This window comes from Centropristis striata, chromosome 2 (assembly GCF_030273125.1).
Source record: "Centropristis striata isolate RG_2023a ecotype Rhode Island chromosome 2, C.striata_1.0, whole genome shotgun sequence".
In the NCBI taxonomy this organism is placed as follows: domain Eukaryota; kingdom Metazoa; phylum Chordata; class Actinopteri; order Perciformes; family Serranidae; genus Centropristis; species Centropristis striata.
The window spans coordinates 15,487,680-15,511,519 of NC_081518.1; the positions used below are offsets into that span (position 1 = coordinate 15,487,680).

A 23,840-nucleotide genomic window follows, 5' to 3' on the forward strand; every position below is an offset into this window, starting at 1 on the left:
CTGCTGCAAATTAGCATAGTTCTCTGAGCGGAGAGCAAATTCAAGATCAGGAGATGAAAAGGACGAAGCGTGCTCGAATTCAAAGGGGTTACTTTATAGTTTAATATTTCAGACGTGATACTTTAACAGGGATTGGTTTATGGATTATGATGGAAGAGAAAAGTGAAAATGCTCAGTGACTATTTATTCACAGGCCCTGTGGACACATAAAAGGTGCTTTTATTGTGTTGTTTTTCAGGTTGTTTAGAATACTGCTCAGGTGTCAGGTGACAGAGATGAAATGTAACTGAGAGCATTTACTTAGTAAGTATTAAGTTCTGTAATTTAGCACAAATTCAAGGTAAATGTACTTTACTTGGCTATGTGAGTTTAATGTTGTTTATTACTTAATAAAAATATTTTTTTCTATTTACTCCACTACTTTTATCTAAGTAAAAGTAGTAATCCCACAGTGAAGATATATGTAAAAAATCTCCCCCGAAATAAAATAGAAATAAAACTAAATAAATACTAATATTTTTATTTTATATCTTTTTTTATTCACAATAGCTCAGTTCAGAATACTATATGTTATATTAGCAGCTAGTAAAGATGGAGCTATGTTTATTTACTTTGCTGGGAAGCTTAACTTTTAATTTAATTTAATTAATAAAACAAAAGCTGTAGATTTTACAGATTAGATTTTACAAACAAATAAATACAATATATATTTTAAATAATTACAGTTTACATGTTAAAAGATCAGTAGGCAAATAATAATAATATTTTAGTAACATAATTATAATCTTGAATATAAGAAAAACACACTTGCGTTTAGATTATGTTATTGGATTATGTTTGGATGATGTTTTCGTACCAAGTACAAAAAAATATAAATAAAAAGGGTAATTAAAATCAGAATTCATCGGCACCTGTTCCGGAAATAGTTTCATTCTGACAGTCAATGCCGGAAGCAGTGTGTAGTTCATCGTCCAGCTTGATGGTGGTTTAAATGGGAACGTAAACGCGGCCAGCAGCTCACATCGGAGAGTGAACAGAAGTCTGCCGAGTCCCCCTCAGCTGCTGGAGCCCTGAATGTTGACTGTAAGAGTTTGTTGGATTTATTAGTTCGCCCGGAGGAAGAAAATAGTATCCACTTCCAGCACCGATAAAAATAGACATATCGAAGAAAGAAGCTCATCTTTAGCGGTAAGTTTCAGCGTTTTATTTTAACGGACAGCAGGATGCGTTCACTGCCTCCTAACAGCGCGTTTGTTATTGAACATTTTAATTATGTTTCCTGAAAAACGTTAAACGTTAAGTTAATGATTTTGACCCACTGTTAGCTCAATTAACCATCATGCTAATATTTATTCACAGTTCAGTGTTGACTTGTGACCATTAAAACTTAGAGGAAAGAGTAAAATACTAGAGGAAAGAGTAAAATACCACTTAACGTCAATTAAAACAATAAAAAATGTTCACACGGCAAATTTGGATGGAAAAAATTAATCAGGCCTTTTTTTGACGACTTGAGCATCTTTTATTGCAGAAATGTTTATATTAGCTACACCTTGTGGGTGTTAAAGAGTCTAAAGATAAATAACAAAGTTTTAAATAATAAAATTACTCTGTTGAATTTAACAATTTTTAAATCTAAATGAGCAGAAACAATCTGTTTTCTGTCACTGTTTAAGTTTATGTTCATTAATTGTCTCATACTGACCGATAAACCAGCCTGACTCTTATATTGGCCGATATTATTGGCCGATATTAGCTTATTACATAAATATTGGAGATGGGCTGATATGGACAAAAATATCTGTATTAAATATCATAACAATGGGGCCGATCTTTTTATTTAAATTACCGGTATATGTTTATATACTATATAAAAAAAATTATACTATATAAAAAATACTAATAATACTATATAACTTTTTATATATTTTTTAACCAAATTGATTGTGCAGAATTTATTGGTTAATAAATATAATAATAAAGTATAATTTAGTTTTTTTTTTAATAATAAAAAAACAATTTTGTACCAATATGACTGTGCAAAAGTACTCAGAAGGCTGCTTTCTCCAACCAATAACCTAAAAAAAAAAATCATATTTAACATCATTTTACATTAAACTAAATACAGTGTATTGTCAGTGAGTTCTGGAAACAATAACGTAATAAAGTATACATAAAATGAATGGCTAAATATATGACAACACCAAATGTAGTATAATAATACAGTAATGGTCATATGCTGACCGTTTAGTTAAAGAAGAAAAAAAGTTATCATTATTTCTGAATCATCCAATGCCTTGTTTTCTGTGTTACATATTTTGTAAGAAATGTTTCATGTCGGTGCATATTATTGTGCATATATTATGTACACTTATACTGATAGATACCGATATAAAGATACTGATGTGATAGACCAATATCTATTTCCTAAAACTGTCCTCAAATGTTTCCTTTTGTCCCACCAGCTGTTCAAAACCCAAATAAAGTCAGTTTACTGTCACATAAGATGTAGAAAAAAAACAACAAATCTTTACACTGGAGAAGCTAGAATGTGGAAATGTTGAGTCTTCCTGTTTAAAAAGTGACTCAAGAATCATGAAACAGTCTTGAATATTGTTGCAGATTCATTTTCTGTTGTATATTACATGTTTATGTTAGAGAATGAATATGCAGATATATTGTGACCAATGTTTGCACTTTCAAATATCTAGTATCCGTATACATTCAATATAACTATAAAAATGTGACTTCAAAGCCCTGTAAAGAAAGTAGAATGAGTTACTATAACCCACCAAGGACAGAAGGGCTATCAGAGCAGTTTGTGTGATGAAATGTTTCCCGTCTGTATTTGTTGACAAATCACCAGCCAGCTTTTATTTTTAGAGCAAAATAAAAATCTCCAAATGAGAGTTGATGAAGTGACACGGCGGCCAGTCGAGTAGCCAAACGAGCCAAACGAGCATTTGGCTGCCGGTTGTTGGTTCTTTCACACATTCGCTGACCCGTTTCCATCATTCTGTTTTCTTCTGAGAGCTTCAGCTGCCAGACTTTTATCCACGGACTCTTTTTATGTTCTGAGTGAAGATTTCTCTGTGTTTGTCTTGTGTAAATCAGTTTGGCACATTAATGCGCACCATCTGCATGAAAAATAATGTTCAGAACAGCAACATGTTTATCAGCAGAGCCAAAGAGAGACGTGTTATATGTCTGTGCAGTAACATAACCAGGCAAATGTTAGTAAAAGGGAAGCATTACCCTAAACCACCTTTTTGGCTTTCTTTTGGTCCGTTTTTGTGAATAATAGATGAAGCTTTTGGTCTATAAAATGTCAGAAAATAAGAGAAAATGTTCATTATAAGTCCCCAAAGCCCAGTGTGATAAACCAACAGTATAAAAGTGAAATATATTAGATTGAAAAAATGGAAAAACTGTCTAGAGAACAATGTTGGTTTGTCCGTCTGTCGGTCTGTTGGTCCAACACTTTATTGAAATTTCTCAACAACTATTGGATAAATTACCACACAATTTGGTACATTTATAACTGGTTTCCATGTTGATTTTTAGTTCCACAGTTAGGTTGACATTCTTGGTTTAAAGTGAAATATTTTGACTGTTATTGAAGACTGAACAAGGCATTTTCAGACATTCATGGTCCCCAGAGGATGAATCATGCTGAGTTTGTGGAAGACTTTGGTGCATGTATTTGTTGAGATGTTTGGGGGTCGTCAATTTTGCATGCTTTGGGAACATTATTATTACCACAGCTGTGTACAACAATGGAGAAGTTAAAGCAGAAAATAAACCTAAAAAGCTTAAAGACAAAACTTGCAGAGAAGTCTACTGGGGACTAAAGAGAAACATTAGATCTGGGAAATGCCATTTAATCAGTGATCTCCTCATTGATTTTACATGGATTTGGCTTTTTTCTTTACATTATTATACATGTGGAATTATGTTTGTGGTCTTTTTGTTGTTCAGACCCACAATCAGAAGATACATAAAATCTAAAACTTGTGAGTGACATACTATAAAATATCTAAAACAAATATTAACAGTAGAATTAAATAAAATCGAATCATTCTTCCACTTAAATCGAATCGGTTTGTAATAAAACTATGTTGTTTTTGAATCGTATCGTAACCTGTGTATCTAGATGTGAATCGAATCGTTTATCACATGGAGATGTGCAACCCTACCTTTGTCATGTTTAAACCTTGTGTTTTTAGCAAACTACAGGTATCTGATAACTTTTCAGCCCTTGGTGGTATATTGTGGTGCTGTTTGTCCTCCTCTGGTGGGTGTGTTTTTAGAGTATGATGCTCTAAGAGGCAAAAAATAACATCCACTAGAAGATAAATCCCTGTCAAATGCAGTTCAGCCACAAGACAAGTGTTCTTTCTTCTCCTGGACTCTGCTGTTGCTTTCATTCTGAGAGTTGAGGTCTCGTCTCTGGAGGACGTGAACAGGCGTTGTGTCGAGGGGGAACCACGGGTCCATCTGTCCCGTCCCTTCATGTGCAGCACTGAGGCACTTAGTCTATTTGTGGATCACAGCGTGGCCGCTGCGGCCCTGACAAAAGGACTGACGAGGCTCAGGGGGAGCGCTCCTCGAGGACGAGCTGTTACTCTACTTCCATCCTGCAGACAGAACGTCTCGGGGGTGGACCGTCTCTGACAAATAGAGACCTATAGGACTGCAGACATGAGGAGTCTGAGGGAAATACTAAATATCAGGCTGTCGGTTTGACCTTTTATATAGAAAGGTGAAGTCAATACAGAAGGGATTAAACACTTAAAGCTCTTGGTCTTCATACATAAACAGCTGTAGAGCTGCAAATAGTGATTACTTTCCTCATCCACATTCTTTGATTACTTTTTGGGCCTTTAAAATGTCAGAAAATAGTGAAAACTGTCTGTTAAAAGCTCACAGACCTCAAGGAGACGTCTGTAAATCACCTGTTTGGTTTGACCAACATCTAAAATAAAAATATATTCAGTTTTCAATTGTTTCATCTCTGACCTAAATGGATAAAGTTGTGTTGTATGTTGTTGTGTTTTTTTTTATTTTTTACTATTTTCTTACATTTTATTCCTGAAACAATGATTTGATGAGTCGAAAACTCATTAGCAAGTAGTTGGTCCACAGAAAATAAATCAGCAGCTGTTTTAGAAGTTGATCGATTGGTTAAATCATTTTTCAGCCAAAAAAAACATTTTCAGATTCTCAAATTTGCACAATTTATATCATAAGTATAATATTTTTGAGTTTTTGGACTGTTTATTGAAGAAAAACAACTGGAAGCTTCACCTTGGGCTCTAGGAAATGTGACAGGACTTTTTAAATCATTTCTGACAGTTAAAGATTAAACAATCAGTTAGATTTGAAGACTATAGTTGTAGCCCTATCTGGTTTTGTCCAGAAGAAGCTTGTTTGGACTTCAGTTGTGAGCAGCTAAACCAAAGTTTTATTATTGCTTCTCAGATTTTTGTTGTTTTAAGGATTTATAGAAGAAACTTTAAAGACTATCAAGTATTTCCCAAGAAATCCCCCCATAAAAGTAAGAAAACATGAAGAATTGAGTGTAATAGATTTGGTCTGTAATCATGTGATGAGCCGTCACATTTCTGTCTGCAATGAGACTTTTGTGGCGATGAGTCAATCTGTTAGAAAGGAAGAAGGAAGAGGGTCGTCTCCCTCATTTGTTGATTTGATTAGGAGCCTTTAACACGACTCCATTCTTCTCAAACACGCTGCGGACACATAATGCTCTTTCAAAGATTTCCAGTTTTAACGAGATTAAATTCAGTCAAAGTGAATTAAAAAGCAGATGGTCAGGCCTCCACACAGTGACCCCCGACCTCCAACTCTGCTCTGTCACTGCACCAAGAGCTTTTTCAGCTTTTCTTTTACTTGGTGGCCTTTATTTAAAAAACTCATTGTGAGTTTTTGTGTTAGTCGACCACACAACACATCCTAACTGAAGCTGTTTAAGATGTACAGTCATAGAAAAACTTATTAGACCACCCTTGTTTTCTTCAATTTCTTGTTCATTTTAATGCCTGGTACAACTAAAGGTACATTTGTTTGGAAAAATATAATGATAACAACAAAAATAGCTGATAAGAGTTTAATTTAAGAGCTGATATCTAGACATTTAACATGGTTTTCTTGATAATGATTTTGGTTATTATCAAGAAAAGCATGGGAAATGGTACAAATATACCTTTAGTTGTTCCAGGCATTAAAATGAACAAGAAAATTAAGAAAACAATGGGCTAATATTTTTTTCCATGACTGTCTTTAAGATATTTAAGATAGAGAGAGACTTTTCAAACTCTGTTACAGAGAGCTTCTCAATAAATTTGAAATGGCAGCATTATTGAATGCATCATTAAAGATTAGTGCAGTGATGTCCAAGTTTGGACTTATTACAAACAAACAAAAAAGCAGTCAGTTGATAGTTGATAGTCAGTTAGAAGTAATTTTCCATTTAAACTTTTCAGATGGTTTCATTCAAGTAACTGTTTTAAATACTTAAAATAATCAAGCATTTCACCAAAAATATGAGAAAAACATTTTAAAACATGTTATATTTAAGTGCCTTAAACCTGCATTCTTTCTAACAGCCAGCAGGGGGCGACTCCACTGGGTGCAAAAAGAAGTTTAATTGTATTGAAGTCTAAGAGAGAATGTTTTCTGACCTCAGTAAACATTTTCATAATGAGTTTATGGCCGTTATCATTAGTTTTAAGTCTTCTTAAACACATCATGATGTTAGTCTAGTAAATTATGGTCACAGTTAGGGGAGGAGAATAGACGGTAAAACGGGAGGGTGCCATATCGTATCGTTCACGATAATATTTATAGATATAGATTTTTTATGGTTAAAAAAAAGCATATCATGATATTGGCAATGTTCCTACTTCTTGATGTAGTGGTTAAAGTTGTTTTAATCACAAAAAGCTACTTACTCCCTGTCGCTAAACACATGCAGCTTTCAAAATAAGAGCACAGTGTGTTAAGAGAATCCACCACAGAATTTACAAGAAGACTGTCAAAATAAGATTCCTTAAATAAAACATACAATAACCTTTATTCTCCTTTACAAAATTTCATTAAAATATGCCCCCGGAACCCCTAAATGGTTATTTTTATTATTTGCTTATACTCAAGAGTCAAGAGTAAATTTTTTTGTATTTGGCAACTGTTGAGATTTGCACTTCAAACTACATTTTAGATTTTTAATTATTTATCCAGACTACAAAAAAAATCATATTTTCTATCTTTTTAAGTATTTCATAATATCGTCAAGAATATCGTTATCGCAAAAATAGCCTGCACTTTCGTGATATTCTTTTAGGGCCATGTCGCCCACCCCTAATGTGTAGCCATGCCCAAATATCTTCATTTCTGGCTCCAAAAGAACAAGATGCCAGAATGCTAAACTCAAGACTTCAGAGCAGCAGTCCACAAACCAGTGGGTGACATCATAGTGACTACCTTCACTTCTTTAATACAGTCTGTGGATAACATGAACCACATTTCAGGGCGATAAAAAATAATGAATCGAAGAGAGAAATTTAACTAAAAGAACCCACAAATGTGAAGCAGCTGGAGGCGCTAAAAGAAAAGTCAGAGGATCAAGACAGTCAGGAGGATTCACCCTCTGGGAAACATGAATGTCTGCACAGAATGTCATGACAATCCATCTGAACAATGTTGAGATATTTCTGTCTGGACCAAACTCTTTACTTTAAACACATCAAAGCAGCAAGACTTCACGTGGCTTTTTTCTTCAGTTTAGTTTTGGCGGCTGTTGGTGGTTTGACTTTTGGTTTGTGGTGCATTTAGAGTTAGTCAGGAATCCTGTAGCAGAACTTTGCACTTAGTCGTCGGGCTTGACATTATATTGATATTATATCGAAGTGTGATATGAGACTAGATATTGACTTAGATTGTGGATATCATGATATGGTGTAAGTTTTGTATTTTCCTTATTTGAAGGCTGCCTGACAGTTAAGTAATGTAATTTTCTAGCTACATTGTTTACCTTCACCCACTCAGTCTTTATATCCACATCATTGATTATTATTTAATACAAATAATACAATAAAAGCAACAATAATCTGCAATATGTGATAGAGATACTTGGATATTCAGCCACAGATAGGTAATAGAATTTTTGTAACATTTCAAAAGCTTGTTAGTTTTCCTTCTCACATTACTACAGAATATATGTGACAGTTCATGTTCGTAGCTACATATTCTGAGAATAATTTAGCTAAACTTTAAGTACTCACTCAACCTGTAAGTGCTCAACAATATACAGTCATGAGAAAAAATATTAGAATAAAAAATATTAAAATATTATTATTATCAAGAAAACCATAGAAAATGTCTAGATATCAGCTCTTAAATTAAACTCTTCTTTAGTTGTAACAGGTATTAAAATGAACAAGAAATTGAAGAAAACAAGGGTGGTCTAATAATTTTTTCCATGACTGTATATACAAATATTAAACACACAAGCAACTTCTAATGATATCAAAATATATGTAACTGAATATCCAAGTAAAGCGTTACCAGATGTTTAGTAAAAAATATGGTGATATTTGAGTTTCTTAAGGTCGCCCAGCCCTGTTTAAGATTAATTTAGTAGCTTATTGACTTGAGTAAACATTATATTGTAATAGTGACGATGTGAGGAAATGGAAAACAAAGTTGTTGTAGCTGGTGGAATATTTACTGATTGGAAATAAAAGACATCTTTACCAAATTAAATCAAAGAATGTGCAATGTAACCATAATATCCAACAGCACATCAAACTTTGCGTGCAGCGCGGTCTCTCAGTGCACTCTGCCACGACCCAATGCTTCAGTAACTCAGTCACTGTGGTTTATTAAACACAGAAGAAGCGGTGCAGCTGTAACACAGTGGCTAAATCAGCCGAGCATTTGGCACCGAGCCACCCGTATGCACTCTGTAACACGTGGGGGCCAATAACTCAGAGCAGAGGCAGTGTTTCTCAGTTTATTCTCCCAAACCTGAACCAGATGGCCTCGCCTCTGATGAATGTGACGTTTTCTTTTACACTGCGAGGCAATTACAGCGAGAGAAGAGTGTGTGCTGTGTGTGTGGTCCTCATCAGACAACTTTGTGCAGAGTGTGACAGTTAGATCATCTGCATGCAAGGTAGTTTTTATTCACACCTGGTGCACTGATTTCACTTCATAAACCCGAGTTAATAGAAGTGAGAGTGGGGCAGACGGTGTGCAGGCGCTCAGCTGTCTGAGGAGAGTGGACGCCTCTCCTCTCCGCCTCTACATCCACCTCTCGGGGTTCAGGTGTAATTGGGTCTCTGGAGGATTACGTGTCTGTGCGCTCGACAATTTTTCCTTTCATCTTTTTTTAAGGTTTGGTTTGTCCTCGACCGGCTGACAGCTCAGCACTCTCAGATGGCACCGGGGTGCAGAAGTGTTGGCGGCAACTGGGAATAATTCTCTTTTCATCACTCTTCCATCAGGAGAGTAAAGCTATTCTTTAGGTTTTAAAGCAATCAGATAACGACTTTCAGTTTGAAACCAGCTCATGTCGGAGTGCTGGAGATCTATTTTTCGAGGTCTATTGTGTTGTCAGTTTGTTCACACTCCTGTGGCTTTGATGGAGTTTTAATAGCAGATCACTTTATGTATTTTTGGAGTCAGTCCCTTCTGCAAACCTTCACTCTCTTCACGCTCTTACTGAAATCTTCACTGCAGCAGTCATTTTTGTTGTCAGACTGTGAATCTGTTGACGGACCCTCTGAATCCCAACAAGCCTTTGTGCTTTACTCTCAGTGTCCTTGTATTTCACTGCAATGTACAAAATCTATATAAATCTATAAGTCCTGCAGTTCTATGGAATCAGCACAATCATAGCTAGAAGTGGGAACAACTCAAACATGTCTGTGTGCAGAATAACACAGTTAGAATGACAGAAATCATGGGAAAGAAGAAAGAACATAAGGGGAATTTCTTTGATAAATATTTTTTAAAAATAAAATGAAATTAAATCTATATAAACAACACAAGTGTCATAAATCATGAATACTGAGAAAAAAAGAATTGGGTCTCCACATATTGTACATATTGAAGTATTGTCATGTTTCCTGCCTCTCCTGTCCTCTCCTCTCTGCTCTGTGTAAACAGCCTCTACTGTCCTCTCCTCTCTACTCTGTGTAAACAGCCTCTCCTGTCCTCTCCCCTCTGCTTTGTGTAAACAGCCTCTCCTGTCCTCTCCCCTCTGCTTTGTGTAAACAGCCTCTCCTGCCCTCTCCTCTCTGCTCTGTGTAAACAGATTTTCAGTGAATATTTGTCACGTGACCGTTGGTCTCAGCAGAATCAATCATGTCTTCTCAGTGTCTCTGAGGAGCAGAATTTAAAGTTTTTAACAGGATCTTGTTTGTGCAAACTCTTTATTTTAAATGACACATGCAGAATAAAGTGATTTTGACAGAAATATAAATATTTTAGGCTTTGTTTTGGTTACTTTTTCAACAGAAACTTTCATAACCTATGATCCTTTCAAGGACATTTGGAAATTGCAGACCCAGCCAATAATGCCTGTTTTTACACTTTTCTTTCTATGATAAACAGTGTATTTTTGGTGATCAGTGAAAGAAAACATACTTGTTATACCCGTTGGTGGATTGGTGGAGTTCAGAGACGGCAGGAGCAGGCGTCTGCTTTGAACTCGCTCTCATCACTTTGAGTTCAGGTGCGTTTGATGGAGCTTGAATCTGCGTTTCAGACACTTCAGAGATGAAAACTGTTTTTTCAGGTCACCTAAAATGTTCAGCTGGTGCAGGATTAGTCACCATCTCACCTCATCTGCACATGAATGTGATTTCACTGAGGAAATCAAGCAAATAAGAACCGGGGAGGAGGGCTTCTCCCTGTGTGGGCAGCGGCGGCTGTCAACAGATTTGAAAGGTCCTCCACATCCGTGCGTCATGTGCCTTCTTTTTGAGAATCTGCATCATCTGCATCATCTCTATCATCTGCATCATCTGCATTTCTGCATCATCTGAGCAACTGCATCATCTGCACAGCTGCATTCTCTCTATCATCTGCACAGCTGCATCATCTGCATAATCTGCACAGCTGCATTATCTCTATCATCTGCACATCTGCATCATCTGAGCAGCTGCATCATCTGCAAAGCTGCGTCATCTGAGCAGCTGCATTCTCTCTATCAGCTGCACAGCTGCATCATCTGCTTCATCTGTACAGCTGCATCATCTGAATCATCTGTATCATCTGAGCAGCTGCATCATCTGCACAGCTGCATCATCTGAATCATCTGCACAGCTGCATCATCTCTATCATCTGCATCATCTGCATTTCTGCATCATCTGAGCAACTGCATCATCTGCACAGCTGCATCATCTGCATCATCTGCACAGCTGCATTATCTCTATCATCTGCACATCTGCATCATCTGAGCAGCTGCATCATCTGCAGAGCTGCGTCATCTGAGCAGCTGCATTCTCTATCATCTGCACAGCTGCATCATCTGCGTCATCTGTACAGCAGCATCATCTGCATCATCTGAATCATCTGTATCATCTGAGCAGCTGCATCATCTGCACAGCTGCATCATCTGAATCATCTGCACAGCTGCATTATCTCTATCATCTGCACAGCTGCACAGCTGCATCATCTGCGTCATCTGCATCATCTGCACAGCTGCATCATCTGAATCATCTGAGCAGCTGCATCATCTGCACAGCTGCATCATCTGCATCATCTGAGCAGCTGCATCATCTGCACAGCTGCATCATCTGGATCATCTGCATCATCTGAGCAGCTGCATCATCTGCAGAGCTGCATCATCTGCATTCTCTCTATCATCTGCACAGCTGCTTCATCTGCGTCATCTGCACACCTGCATTCTCTCTATCATCTGCACAGCTGCATCATCTGAATCATCTGCACAGCTGCATCATCTTCGTCATCTGCATCATCTGCACAGCTGCATCATCTGAGCAGCTGCATCATCTGCAGAGCTGCGTCATTTGCACAATCTGCACAGCTACATTATCTCTCTCATCTGCACAGCTGCATCACCTGCGTCATCTGCCTCATCTGAGCAGGTGCATCATTGCAGAGCTGTGTCATTTGCATCATCTGCACAGCTGCCAGCAGGAACCTGAACACATGATTAGAAAACAATAACCTGCTGCTCAAACAAATATATTATTTAAACAGTCATATTCTCATGTCAGTGCAGGTATTACATCCACTGAGGAAGCAGCCTTCTATTTCTTCTCCTCCTTGATGTTTCTTCTCCTTCATCTCCTCTTTCTTGTTGTTATCGTTGTTCTACTTCTACCCCTTCTCCCCCCTCTTCTCCTTCTCCTTTTCCTACTCCTCCCCCTGTGATGCTGAGATAAAATTTTATTTTCTTTAATTTAATATAGTTTCAGAGTCATGAAAATTTAATGAGTTGTAACTGCTGTTTATTAATAGTTCTAAAGCCCTCATTTGACTTGACGATCTCAAACAAAGCCCAGGAGAAATTTGCTAAGTGAGTTTCTCCTCCTCCCATGGTCACGTCTGGATGAAGAAGAAATGGATCCCCGACAATCAAGAGTTTTTTATAGAGTTGGATCTCAAGAAGTCTTTCCATCTGAAAACATATCAGCCTTCCAGATCTGGAGGACGGGGGGGAGACAGTTCTTTTGGCGACAGCTCAATCAGCTTCTGCTCTGAGTGATACACAAGAACAGTTCAAACAATTTGGGATATTCCACATGAGAGATTTCTGTCTTTGTGAGCTCGTCTCGCTGGTTTGAAGTGGCCCGGGTTTTAGTTGGAAAGAGGTGATGTCATGCATATCTGTGCACCAATCGGGATCTAGCGATATTTGAATCAAACTGTGATGACAGTTGTTTGATTGTTTGCTGATGTTTTCAGGCCACTGTCAATCAATTCAGATTAGATGCAGCGTTAGTGAGATCTCTGCGTGTGTTTCTTCTGACTGACTGCAGTTTGCAATACAAAGTAGGAAAGAGTGTGAATATATGATCCACCAACAACAAAGTCAGTGACATGTCTGGTGCTGTGTTGGTGCCTTAAAACCTCTTCACCTGGAGATCATACTCGCCCACCAGACTTACAGAGTGCAGGAAGAGGCGTTCAGGGAGCAGAGTGGGAATAATAGAGGCACCATTCTCCATATTAAGAGTCAGTTCAGCATCAAAAGTGATGTTGAAGCTGCAATTTTTAGGTAAATAGTTGTTGAATGATGCTCTAACCTTCTGAACCCCCACCATCCTGCTGGGAACATATGTTTTCATTAAAAGAAAAATACACCCTTTATCATAGAAAAGAAACTTAACTTTCCAACGGTAGTTGAACAGATCATAGTGAGGAAGTTTCTGTTAGAAAAAGTGACCAAAACAAAGCTTAAAATGTTTATTTTTAAATTTTCTTAAATTGTTTTTTAATTATTTTTGTATTTGTTATGTCTATTGTCTGTGTACAAAAACACTTTCTGCTGCTACACTTCTATTTTTACAGTTTTTATACTTGTCACTTGCAATGACATTTTGTTCAATGTGCATATTTTATGTATAACTGAATGACAATAAAGTCTGTCTCTTAGTCTTATTTATGTCAGAATCTCTTTATTCGACATGTGTCATTTAAAATAAAGGATTTGCACTAACCAGATCCTGTTAAAAACAGCGGAGAGGACAGGAGAGGAGAGGCTGGAAGTAGTTAATTGGTACAAAAGGAGAGCAAAACGTAGAGCATGTGGAGACCCAATTATTTTTCCAATATTTATAACACTTGTGAGCACTTGGACAAGTGTTGTATGTATGAATTCCATCTTATTGCAATAAAAATAAAATAACTCAGAGAAATTCAACTTGTGTTTTTTCTTTTTTTTTTTATGATTTCTGTCATTCTAACTATGCTATTATGCACAAAGACATGTTTGAGTTGTTCCCACTTCTAGAAATGATTGTGCATATTGCACAGAGCTGCAGGACTTATAGATTTTATAAATATTTTATATATTGCAATGAAAAACAAAGACACTGTGAGTAAAATGTAAAAAGAGGAAGAAACGCCTTGAAACGGCTCGTTGGGGTTCAGAGGGTTTAACTCTAAATAACAACTAAAAGCCTTTTTTCAAACCTAATTGTTCCACGTTTAGTAACAAGAACCTATGTTGCAGAGAAATAATTCAGATCCTAAACATAGAAAAGTTGTTCTAAATCACATTATATTACAGTTTGATCAAAGCAAAGAGAAACCCAGAGATGACCTGCTTCCTAAAGCTGCACGTTTGGTTGTTTTTGTCACTTTGATCCAGAATGATCCGGGAACAATCGGCTGGTCATCAGCTCGCTCAGATCAATACACAGCGCCCACGGGGGGACGGTGGTCGTGTTGAATATTAAACAAAAGCTTCGTCCGCTCTGAAACCCAAACAAAGGAGCAGCTAAGTACTGAAGGATTAGTTTGTGCACTTTTAATTTGGCTGCAGCGTTTTGTGTGTGTGCATGAATGTGAGCTGCATAACAGTGAAGCCGTTAGTCATCTGCCTTCATGTGTTTGCTGCCCACCGGTCTGCATCAATGTGACAAACACTTCTGCAGATTTGAATCACGTATCCAAGAAACAAACAAAACAACATGAATCACACTATGCATTGTGATGAATCACCACCATTACTGAGGCAATTCTTCCTTTTTTCTCCAGCGTTTCCCACGGCTCCCGTACTGTACAACAACATCCATCATCGTTTCACTGCCGCGCACAGCCGGTTGTTGTTGCTATGGAAACAGGTAGACGTTAGGTAGACTACGAGGGTCGCAGTGTGAGATCATCTGTGCTTTAAAACTTTTGAATCATGACTTAAAAATAATGTTAATACATGTGAGACCTAATGAGGCCTGCAGATATCATACTGTCACATCTCAGCATGGAGATAGAGTTATAATATTAACCACAGTACAACTGACACAATGCAGTACTTTATTTGATTTAGATTTTCCATTATATGTGTATTTAACTCTTTGAAGTATGTTCTTGAACGGGTCATTGGTTCAAACATTTCTGTCAGAATAAGTTATCAAAAAGAAGCTTAAAATGTTGATATTTCTGTCAGAATCTCTTTAAGTGTCATTCAAAATGTGTCAAAAAATAAACTGTTTGGAATAACCCGATCCTGTTAAAAACATTAAATCCTGCTCATCAGCAACACCGTTGTTGTTGTTTTGGTCATTTTATGAAATATTTTGACGGTTAGAAAAATACAAAATATCACCAGATTTATCCTTTGCATCACCAATAAGCTGGCAAGTTTAAAAAGTATGTTTTCTTAAAAAAAAAAACATAAATAAATGCCTTGTTTAACATAAAAAGAAGCTGTAAAAACAGGCATTATTGTCAGAGTTTAAACTTTACGCCGGTCCTTAAACAGATCATAGGTTCTGAAAGTTTCCATTATAAAAAGTGACCAAAACGATGCTTAAAATGTTGATATCTGTGTCAGAATCTCTTTATTCTCCATGTGTCATTTAAAATAAACCAGATCCTGTTAAAAACATTAAATTCTGCTCCTCAGAGACACTGTGAAGACATGATTGATTCTGCTGAGACCTAGCCTGGCTAACACCAGACTATTCTCAAATGAGGGCTATGTATTTTTTAATGTATTTTTCTGTAGAGGTGTGGTTTACGATCCTCCAGAGCCGTTTATTGGACGCTTCAAAAATATCTGATATCAAAAGCGTCTGTAGGTAGCTCTTAGCCAATCAGATCAGTTATACCAGATGACGTAGTAGAGCAACAGAAATGGATGTTTGTTGTGTGTGTGTCTGTGAGAGAGTGTTGTTTGCTGCTTTGCTCCTCCAGTTCTCGCTTTCTGCAAGATTATTTATTTTCACGCTTTATTCCCCCTCATGTCATTCAGCCACACACATCCACTGATTTTATGGGCAATAAACAAGCTGCTGCGGGCCTCTCGGCGGCTCCGCTGTCCGCGGTAGCGGGGCTATTAGCCGCTAGCGGCTATTAGCTATTAGCCGCTAGCGACGCTAATAGCCCCGCTACCATAACGCCGGTGATCTCAGCGGAGCCGCCGAGAGACCTTTCGCCTTTCAACTTTCGCTCTAAACTTAAAACACCATCTACAGCTAAAGAGAGTTTCGCGTCTGCAGCAGCCATGTTGGATCCGGAAAACTACAAGCTTCCAAGTGCCGAGTAGTACGCGTCATCGTCTTGCCGTCCCTCCCCGCTCTGTGATTGGATCCCTAAAACAGGGCTAAGAATCCTTCCTGGTTTCCAGACTCCGCCGCAGTTCGAAATTAAATTTGAGCGTGCAAGGCAGTCTGGGTATACCCAGGCTAGCTGAGACCAACAGTCACGTGACAAATATTCACTGAAAATCTGTTTACACAGAGCAGAGAGGAGAGGACAGGGGAGGCTGTTTACACAGAGCAGAGAGGAGAGGACAGGAGAGGCTGTTTACACAGAGCAGAGAGGAGAGGACGGGGGAGGCTGTTTACACAGAGCAGAGAGGAGAGGACAGGAGAGGCTGTTTACACAGAGCTGAGAGGAGAGGACAGGAGAGGCTGTTTACACAGAGCAGAGAGGAGAGGACATGAGAGGCTTGAAACATGACAATACTTCAATATGTACAATATATGGAGAAAACTTTTTATTCTCCAACATTCATGACACTTGTAAGCACTTGGAAAATTGTTTATATATAAATTCCATTTTATTCAAATTTATCAGAGAAATTCAACTTGTGTTTTTTCTTTTTCTTTCTAATTTCTGTGTTTCTAACTGTGTTATTCTGCACAAAGACTTGTTTGAATTGTTCTCACTTCTAGCCATGATTGTGCTGATTCCATAGAGCTGCAGGACTTATAGATTTATAGAGATTTTATATATTGCAGTGAAATACAAGGACACAGAGAGTAAAAGGTAAAAAGAGCATTTAAAAAAAACACCCTGAAGCTGCTCGTTAGGGTTCAGAGAGTTAGATCAACAGGAACCTGCAGCTCAGTCTGAGTCTGAGACAAAAGGTTTCTCACTTTGTGATTGTACACACAACCACCTGACAGTAACTTCTCTGTTTTTCTTCTCTGCAGCTGATGTAAAGCAGCTCGAGGTCAAAGGTCACAGACTGCCGTTCTCCCTCCTACATCTGAACCAAGAGCCATTAAACAGGTACATATGGTACGATGCTTCCTGTTGCTACTCACTCACGCCGTCCTTTCTCTGTTTGCTCTCTTTGTTCCCACGTTTTACATTCACTCCAGAGCTCCTGTTTTCATCCACCTGTTTATAATGAACTTTGGTGAACTGCTGTAGATTTTATTAATCTGTTTTCACTAACAACTCCTAAAGTTTGGAGGCAAGTTCTGGTTTTCTTGGCTCCCTTTTTTAAGGATATGAGCCTGATAATTAGACTAGTTTTCATGTCAGCATTTTTCTGAAAGTTATCGTCACCACTGCAGAGCATTGTAGGATATTGTCCAGTTTCAAGTGTTTGCATACTGTAAAATTTCACCAGAAGCAGCATGCAATATGTGTACTTTTGGTTTCATACTACAGTTTCTGACACACTAGTAAGTAATTTTACATACTGTTTAAGCAAACTTAATAGCATATAACTGTTGAATTTTGTAAGCAGCCATAATGGTTTACTCTCTGAACCCCACTAGTGTTTATGTTTTCTTTAAAAAATCTGAAAGAAACTGTAAAAACAGGCAACTTTCCAGCAGCTCTTGATCGGATCATTGGTTACAAACATTTTTGTTAGAAAAAGTGACCAAAATTAAGCTTAGAATTGTGATATTTCTGTCAAACTCACTTTATCCTCATTGCTTAAAATGTAGAAAGAGCAACAAAAATAAACAGCCTAAAACAGCTTGTTTAGGTTTGGAATCAGAATCAAAATTATTTTTATTGGCAAGTAGGTTTTAAAATACAGGGAATTTGTTCTTTTTCACCAATACACAACAGCAAATTTTACATTTAAATAAAGATAAATCAAAGAAAACAAGTACTTTAGTCTAAAAACAGCAGCATACATGGAAAATATGAAGAAAAGAAAAGTCGGCATACAAACAATATTTAAAATATATATTTAAACCGTTGATTTTGGTCTTTTCATGAGATTTATTGACAATAAGAAATAAAAACTGCAGAATATCATAAGATATTTCATTTATCACTATTTAAACATTTTCTATGATTTAATATGAATTTGTGCAGCTTTAGTGACAGCTACACTCTCTCTGTGTGCTCTAATTATTTTACTTTGATGCCTGTTTCTGTTTCATGCCACAACACTTAATCTTTTTTCTAATTGTGGAGTACAAACATCACTTTGTTCTGGTTTAAATCCTTCGACTGATCAGAATCAAACGTTTCTCTGCAGACAGACGGAGTAATGAATGTAAATCCCCACAGAGGTCAGACTGATCGAATTAAGTCCAATTGAAAATAACTTATTTACTCTGTCAGACGGCTTTGATGTCGAGGAGCTCCATTCACTTCAGTAGAAACATGTTGGTGTTTATTTCTGCACTTTTACTGAAGTAAAGTATGATCGACTGTCTCTAAAGTGTCAGTTAATTTATCTCCTCACAGAGAGTAAACCAGCTGGTGAAACATGCAGCACACACACACACACACACACACACACACACACACACACGGTCATGCCCACATCATTAAACACACACATGAAAGTGTTTGTGTGTGTGTGTTTGTGTGTGTGTGTGTGTGTGTGTGTGTGTGTGTGTTCAGCAGATGGTGACTGTTCACTCCTCTTAACATTTAAAAGATTGTTTATTTCTCTTCATCATTAACGCTCATCAGATGTTCAAACCAAATATTTATCAGATATTTTTTGTTCCTTCTTCTTATTTGAATATTTTTTTTGTTTAAAGATGGATCATTTGCTGATGCAGGTCTGTGTTTTTTTAAAAATGTGGAGGCAGAATTTGTTTCAAGCTGTGGAAAAAGTTCTTGTATCTACAACTTCAACGTGCAGTTCTGCCACTAGGGTTCTCTCAATCAAAACAATAACAAAAGACGGACAAATACTGTCACTGCAGGCAGCTTCTCCAGGTCAGGCTTCCTTCAGTCGTCATGGTTTATGAGCAGAATTCTCCACAGAGGCCTCCTCCTCCCCAAAACAGACACACATGCACTAAAACCACTAAAAGCACTGAATGAAGCAGTTTCACATTAAAAATCAGTGTTTTTCTGATGCAGTTTGGTGGACAACTTCTCTGACAAGTTCAGATCCAGACAATTGATGACTAAAATCCTTCATCCAGTTTAAATATTATGTTAAGATCTAAAGAGTATATTATAAAAATGGAACTTAAAGGGACAGTGTGTGTTACCTGCAGTAGATGATGTTCTGAATGTTCCTAGCTTGGAGAACCAGACTCTCCAGGCAGGAAACTAATTAATATATTCCTACAGACATGGACTGACACAAAACATATTTTAACCACTAAACAAAGGCCCATCCTAAACACGTTCTACTCGTTTATGTGTAAGCTACATTAACGATATGTCCATCAATTTTTGTTTCTATCCATCAAGAGCAGCAATATAGACAATGTAAACAACTGAACAAGGACGAAAAAACACAGTCAACACAAAATTCAAGTAAGCTAATTAAACATAAATAAGTGGCTAATGTTTAAAAAGCTAAAATTCTAAATCTAGGCAAATTAAACAAAAAAGAAATTAAATACTAAAAATTCTAAATACTAGAGACCATCATGGTAGGTGCAAATTAGCATGAGCTAAGTGCATTACAAGTGCAAGTGGCAGTCAGACAGACGGGTGCAAATAATTAATAAGGAAATGTATTACAAAAGTTTTTTTTTAGTTGAGGAGCTGCACAACTTTGGGCACAAAGATGAGTCTTGCAGGCGGGGCAGCGAAACTCAGCGGCCTGATGGGAGCCACTCAAACATGGAAGTTCTATGGTTGAGAAAAAGTCGTGCCAAATGCAGTGCCAGTGGACATATTATAAATATACGGTACACTAAAACACTTTTAGGGTGGGCCTTTGTTTAGGTGGTTAAAATACTTTTTGTGACAGTCCCGTCTGCTGTCTAATTCCTGCCTGGAGCACCTGGTTCTCTAAACTGGGAACTTGCAGAACATCATCTACTGCAGGTGATACACTGACTGTGGCATAATGCAAAAAAAAATTAACTTCAACTACAATAAAAGCAGCAATAATTTCTTGTAAAAACACTCTGTTCACTTTATTAAAGTGCCTCAAGTGCCTCAAAGTGTCACACCCAAAAATTTCACTTAAGATTTTAATACTTAACGTATTCAAGTTAAAGTAAAATGGTTCAGAGAGTTTTATAACTACCTAATTATATTGTCTTTTATAAATTAAACTTTTTGTTTAAAAAACCAAATCTGTGAAGTAGTTAGTGACAAAAGCTGTCAGGTAAATGTGCAGAAAAAAGTAAAATATTTCACTCAGAAAGTATAAAATATAAAGAGGCATGAAATAGAACTACTCCAGTAAAGTAAGTGTGTTTAAATTGTACTTAAATGCAGAACCTGAGTAAATATTCTCTCCACTGCTGCTGCTGCTGAAGCTCCTGTCTGTGGCTGTTTGGACTTCTCATTATTAAAATAAGGATAAAGTAAATAAATTAAAGCGAAGACGTCTTCCTCCTCCTCTTCCTCACGTCAGCATTAATAACGGCTCGGAGCCGACGGGCCGGAACACCTCGTCTCTGACTAAAACACCACATGTTTGCCGATAGTGAGTCCAGTAGTATTTTAGGTTTGTGCTGAATAATTAATTGAACTTCAGACTCTATTTTTAGGATACAACTTGTCCGAATGTGCAGAGTCAGCACACTCATTACGTCACTTTCTCCTCAGCTCAACCTGCAGGAGGACGTCAGGTTCACTCTCTGTCTGTCTGCACCACTCAGACCTCAGACACAAAAACCAACAGTAAATTGTGTTTTAATCACATTTAATTCATACAAAACTGTGGATTTTCACCTTTTTGTGGCTGAATATTTTAGGTTATATCTCAACCTTTACAGTATTTTACAAAACTTTACCAGAGATGTAACAATAAAAGTGTTAGGCTCATTCAATTTCCAGTAAAATGACCTTAAGTCTTTGGAGTTTTAGGCTATTTTGTCCATTTTTGACTCCTTCTCATTCTGCCTGTATATGTCGCTTAAAAATGTTTACCATGGCATCATTTGGTCATCATTTTTCAGCACAACCTCACCTACAGTCATAGAAAAAAGTATTAGACCACTCTAGACCACCCCATTTTCCAAGGTTTTCTTGATAATAACCACAATCATTATCAAGAAAACCATGGAAAATGGCTAGATATCAGCTTTAAAATGAACAAGAAATTGAAGAAAACACAGGTGGCCTAATCATTTTTTTCCATGACTGTATATGACCTGATCATTATTTATTCACTTTGACTTACTGGATCAACATTTTAAACCCATAAAACACCTAAAAAAACATAAAATCACTGCTGACGGTTTTACAGCGGGACGTCATGAAAAAATCATGCACCTGCACTTTCATGACTTACCATGTAATAATCAATAACTTTGTGTGGAGAGGCTACGGACTGAGCTGTTTAACAATGAAGGCTCAGTGTCAGACTGTCAGACAGCTCCTGGTGCTGAAATCAGCTCAGAACTTAACCTGATAAATGCCGTATTATTCTGAATATTATATAAATGATTGTACTGCGTTAAAAAATTACATTGTTCAGCAAAAACTAAGAAAAATTCCAGTCCAAATTGGGACTTCAGCTCCTAATGGGTTATAGTGGGAAGTAGGAATATTTCTTTGCAGAAAAATGTAGAAATTTATATAGTTTCAATCAGGGGTGGGCAATATGGCCCTAAAAGAATATCATGATATTTCAAGGTATTTTTGCAATAACGAAATTCTTGAAAATATGGCAAAAATAATGAAAAATATATATGACACATGATTTTTAAAAATTATTTTCGAGTCTGTATGAATGAAAACCATACAACAAAATAAAAATAAACCAAAATCACATCAAGATTTAACATTAAAAAACGTGATTAAACATTTTTATAAATTAAACCAGTATATTAAGTAGTTAAAATGAGCCCTACCTTGATGACAGTAAAATGCTGCTCATACATCAAGTATAATTGTCCAACAATATACATAGAATATATAACACAATCTGAGTGGGGTCATTCTGCATAAAAAGTACTTTTACTTTAGTTACTTTAAGTACATTTTGTTGCTGGTACTTATTGATACGTTGCCGTGGATACGAATTGTTCTGCTTCTCTCCTGATGACGGCTCGTCTTGTTAGTGACCTGTCAATCAAAGGTAGCCATGCCCCAAATCATACCAATCTTTATCTTCTATTTTCTTCTAAATGGGGCCATTATTTACGCAATTTATATCAAATTGTCTTGAAGATTTTTTTTTACTAGCGATTGATACCCTAGTGTTGTTCTACAAAAAATTCTGAGGTAATAAATCAAGCGAGAAGTTTTGTATTGAAATGAATGGACCCAAATGCTTCTGCAGCCCCCGTCAGTGTCCCCCTGCTGGAATTTTTGGTAGAATGCAGCTTAAGGCACTTCCTGGTTTGCCTCACTGGTCAGACCAGGAGGTTGCCGCCTGGTCAGGAAGTAGGAATGTTGCCATTATCGCGCTATGCATTTTTAAAAATCAAATCAAATCAAATATAAAAAAAAAATCAAATATACTGATATTATCATGAACGATACAATATGGCACACCCCTGGATTCAATCATCTTTCTCACATTTTTATGGTGCATGTTTGCAGCAGCAGTGTGAGAGTCCTCTTCAGGTTTTTAGTGCTGAGTGTTTAAAATCGCTTCCACTGCAGCTAATTGGGAAAGAAGAGAGACTTTATTGACCCAAACTGGTTGGAGAGCCTTATTGAGGTAGCTGATGATTTGGCTAATTAAAGTGAGATTGCTGTTGACCCCTTGAGAGCTTCATTTCTTCTTCTTCTCGTCCTCCATGTGTTTAGTATTCAGAGCAGGATCCCTCCTAGCTCACACCATCTCCACCTTTATGTATTCTTCATCCACCTGCTTTTTATTTGGTATGCATCTCAGGGCCTTTACAAAATCAAAGTGTGTGAAAAAAGATAATTTGACGTCTCCCCTGCCCGGCTCTATTTATGGTTATGAGGCGCGGCGACAGTCCCTCAGAGGGAGCAGCAGCCACGTGAGCGGCTTCCAGAGCAGGTAGCTTTCTGCACGGACGGAGAGGAGAGGAGTGGTAATAATTACCTCTGTGAAAACACCCCGAAGGCTCGCTTTGTCCAACTCTCCTCTCCTCCACTATTTCTCATCTGCCTTAAAAAAGGAAATGAAATAAAGTCAAAATCGTTCGCTGCGTTTGCTAAAGTTGAAGGAGATATGATTCAGTGCAGAACTCACTGAGCTGAACTCGGGAAGCACGTTAGACTCTTGACTAGAAGAAAATACTCCAGTGTTTATTAACACCGTTTCAGTCTTTATTTGGTGATTTCCAGTGTGGCCCCGTGATGGGTTGGTGGACAATACCATGGTCCATCACAATGTCATCGAGCACCTGGGTGTTTGTTTGTGGTGGCATTTATTGAGAGTTTAAAAGTAACAATTCTGATTGATTTAATGGTTCACAGGCTGATTTCACAAGTGCAACTGACAAAACTGGCAGACTAGGACTGACACATAAACGATTCTAAAATAGAAGAGAATTATTCATTCATTCATTATC

The 23,840-nt window shown here is 37.3% G+C and overlaps 1 protein-coding gene across 2 annotated transcripts in view; it reads left to right on the forward strand.

Moving 5' to 3' along the window:
* The first annotated feature begins 1,039 nt into the window (after nucleotides 1–1,039).
* LOC131990156 (tetraspanin-18-like) overlaps nucleotides 1,040–23,840 on the forward strand; it is a 51,055-nt gene continuing 28,254 nt past the window's right edge. Inside the window, exons 1-2 of one of the 2 annotated variants that reach the window (XM_059355556.1) lie at nucleotides 1,040–1,188; nucleotides 17,157–17,244. In XM_059355556.1, coding sequence (XP_059211539.1) covers nucleotides 17,242–17,244 — 3 coding nt within the window. In that variant the 5' untranslated portion in view covers nucleotides 1,040–1,188; nucleotides 17,157–17,241. The remainder of the gene's footprint in view (nucleotides 1,189–17,156; nucleotides 17,245–23,840) is intronic. The other variant, XM_059355560.1, reaches the window with a different exon arrangement.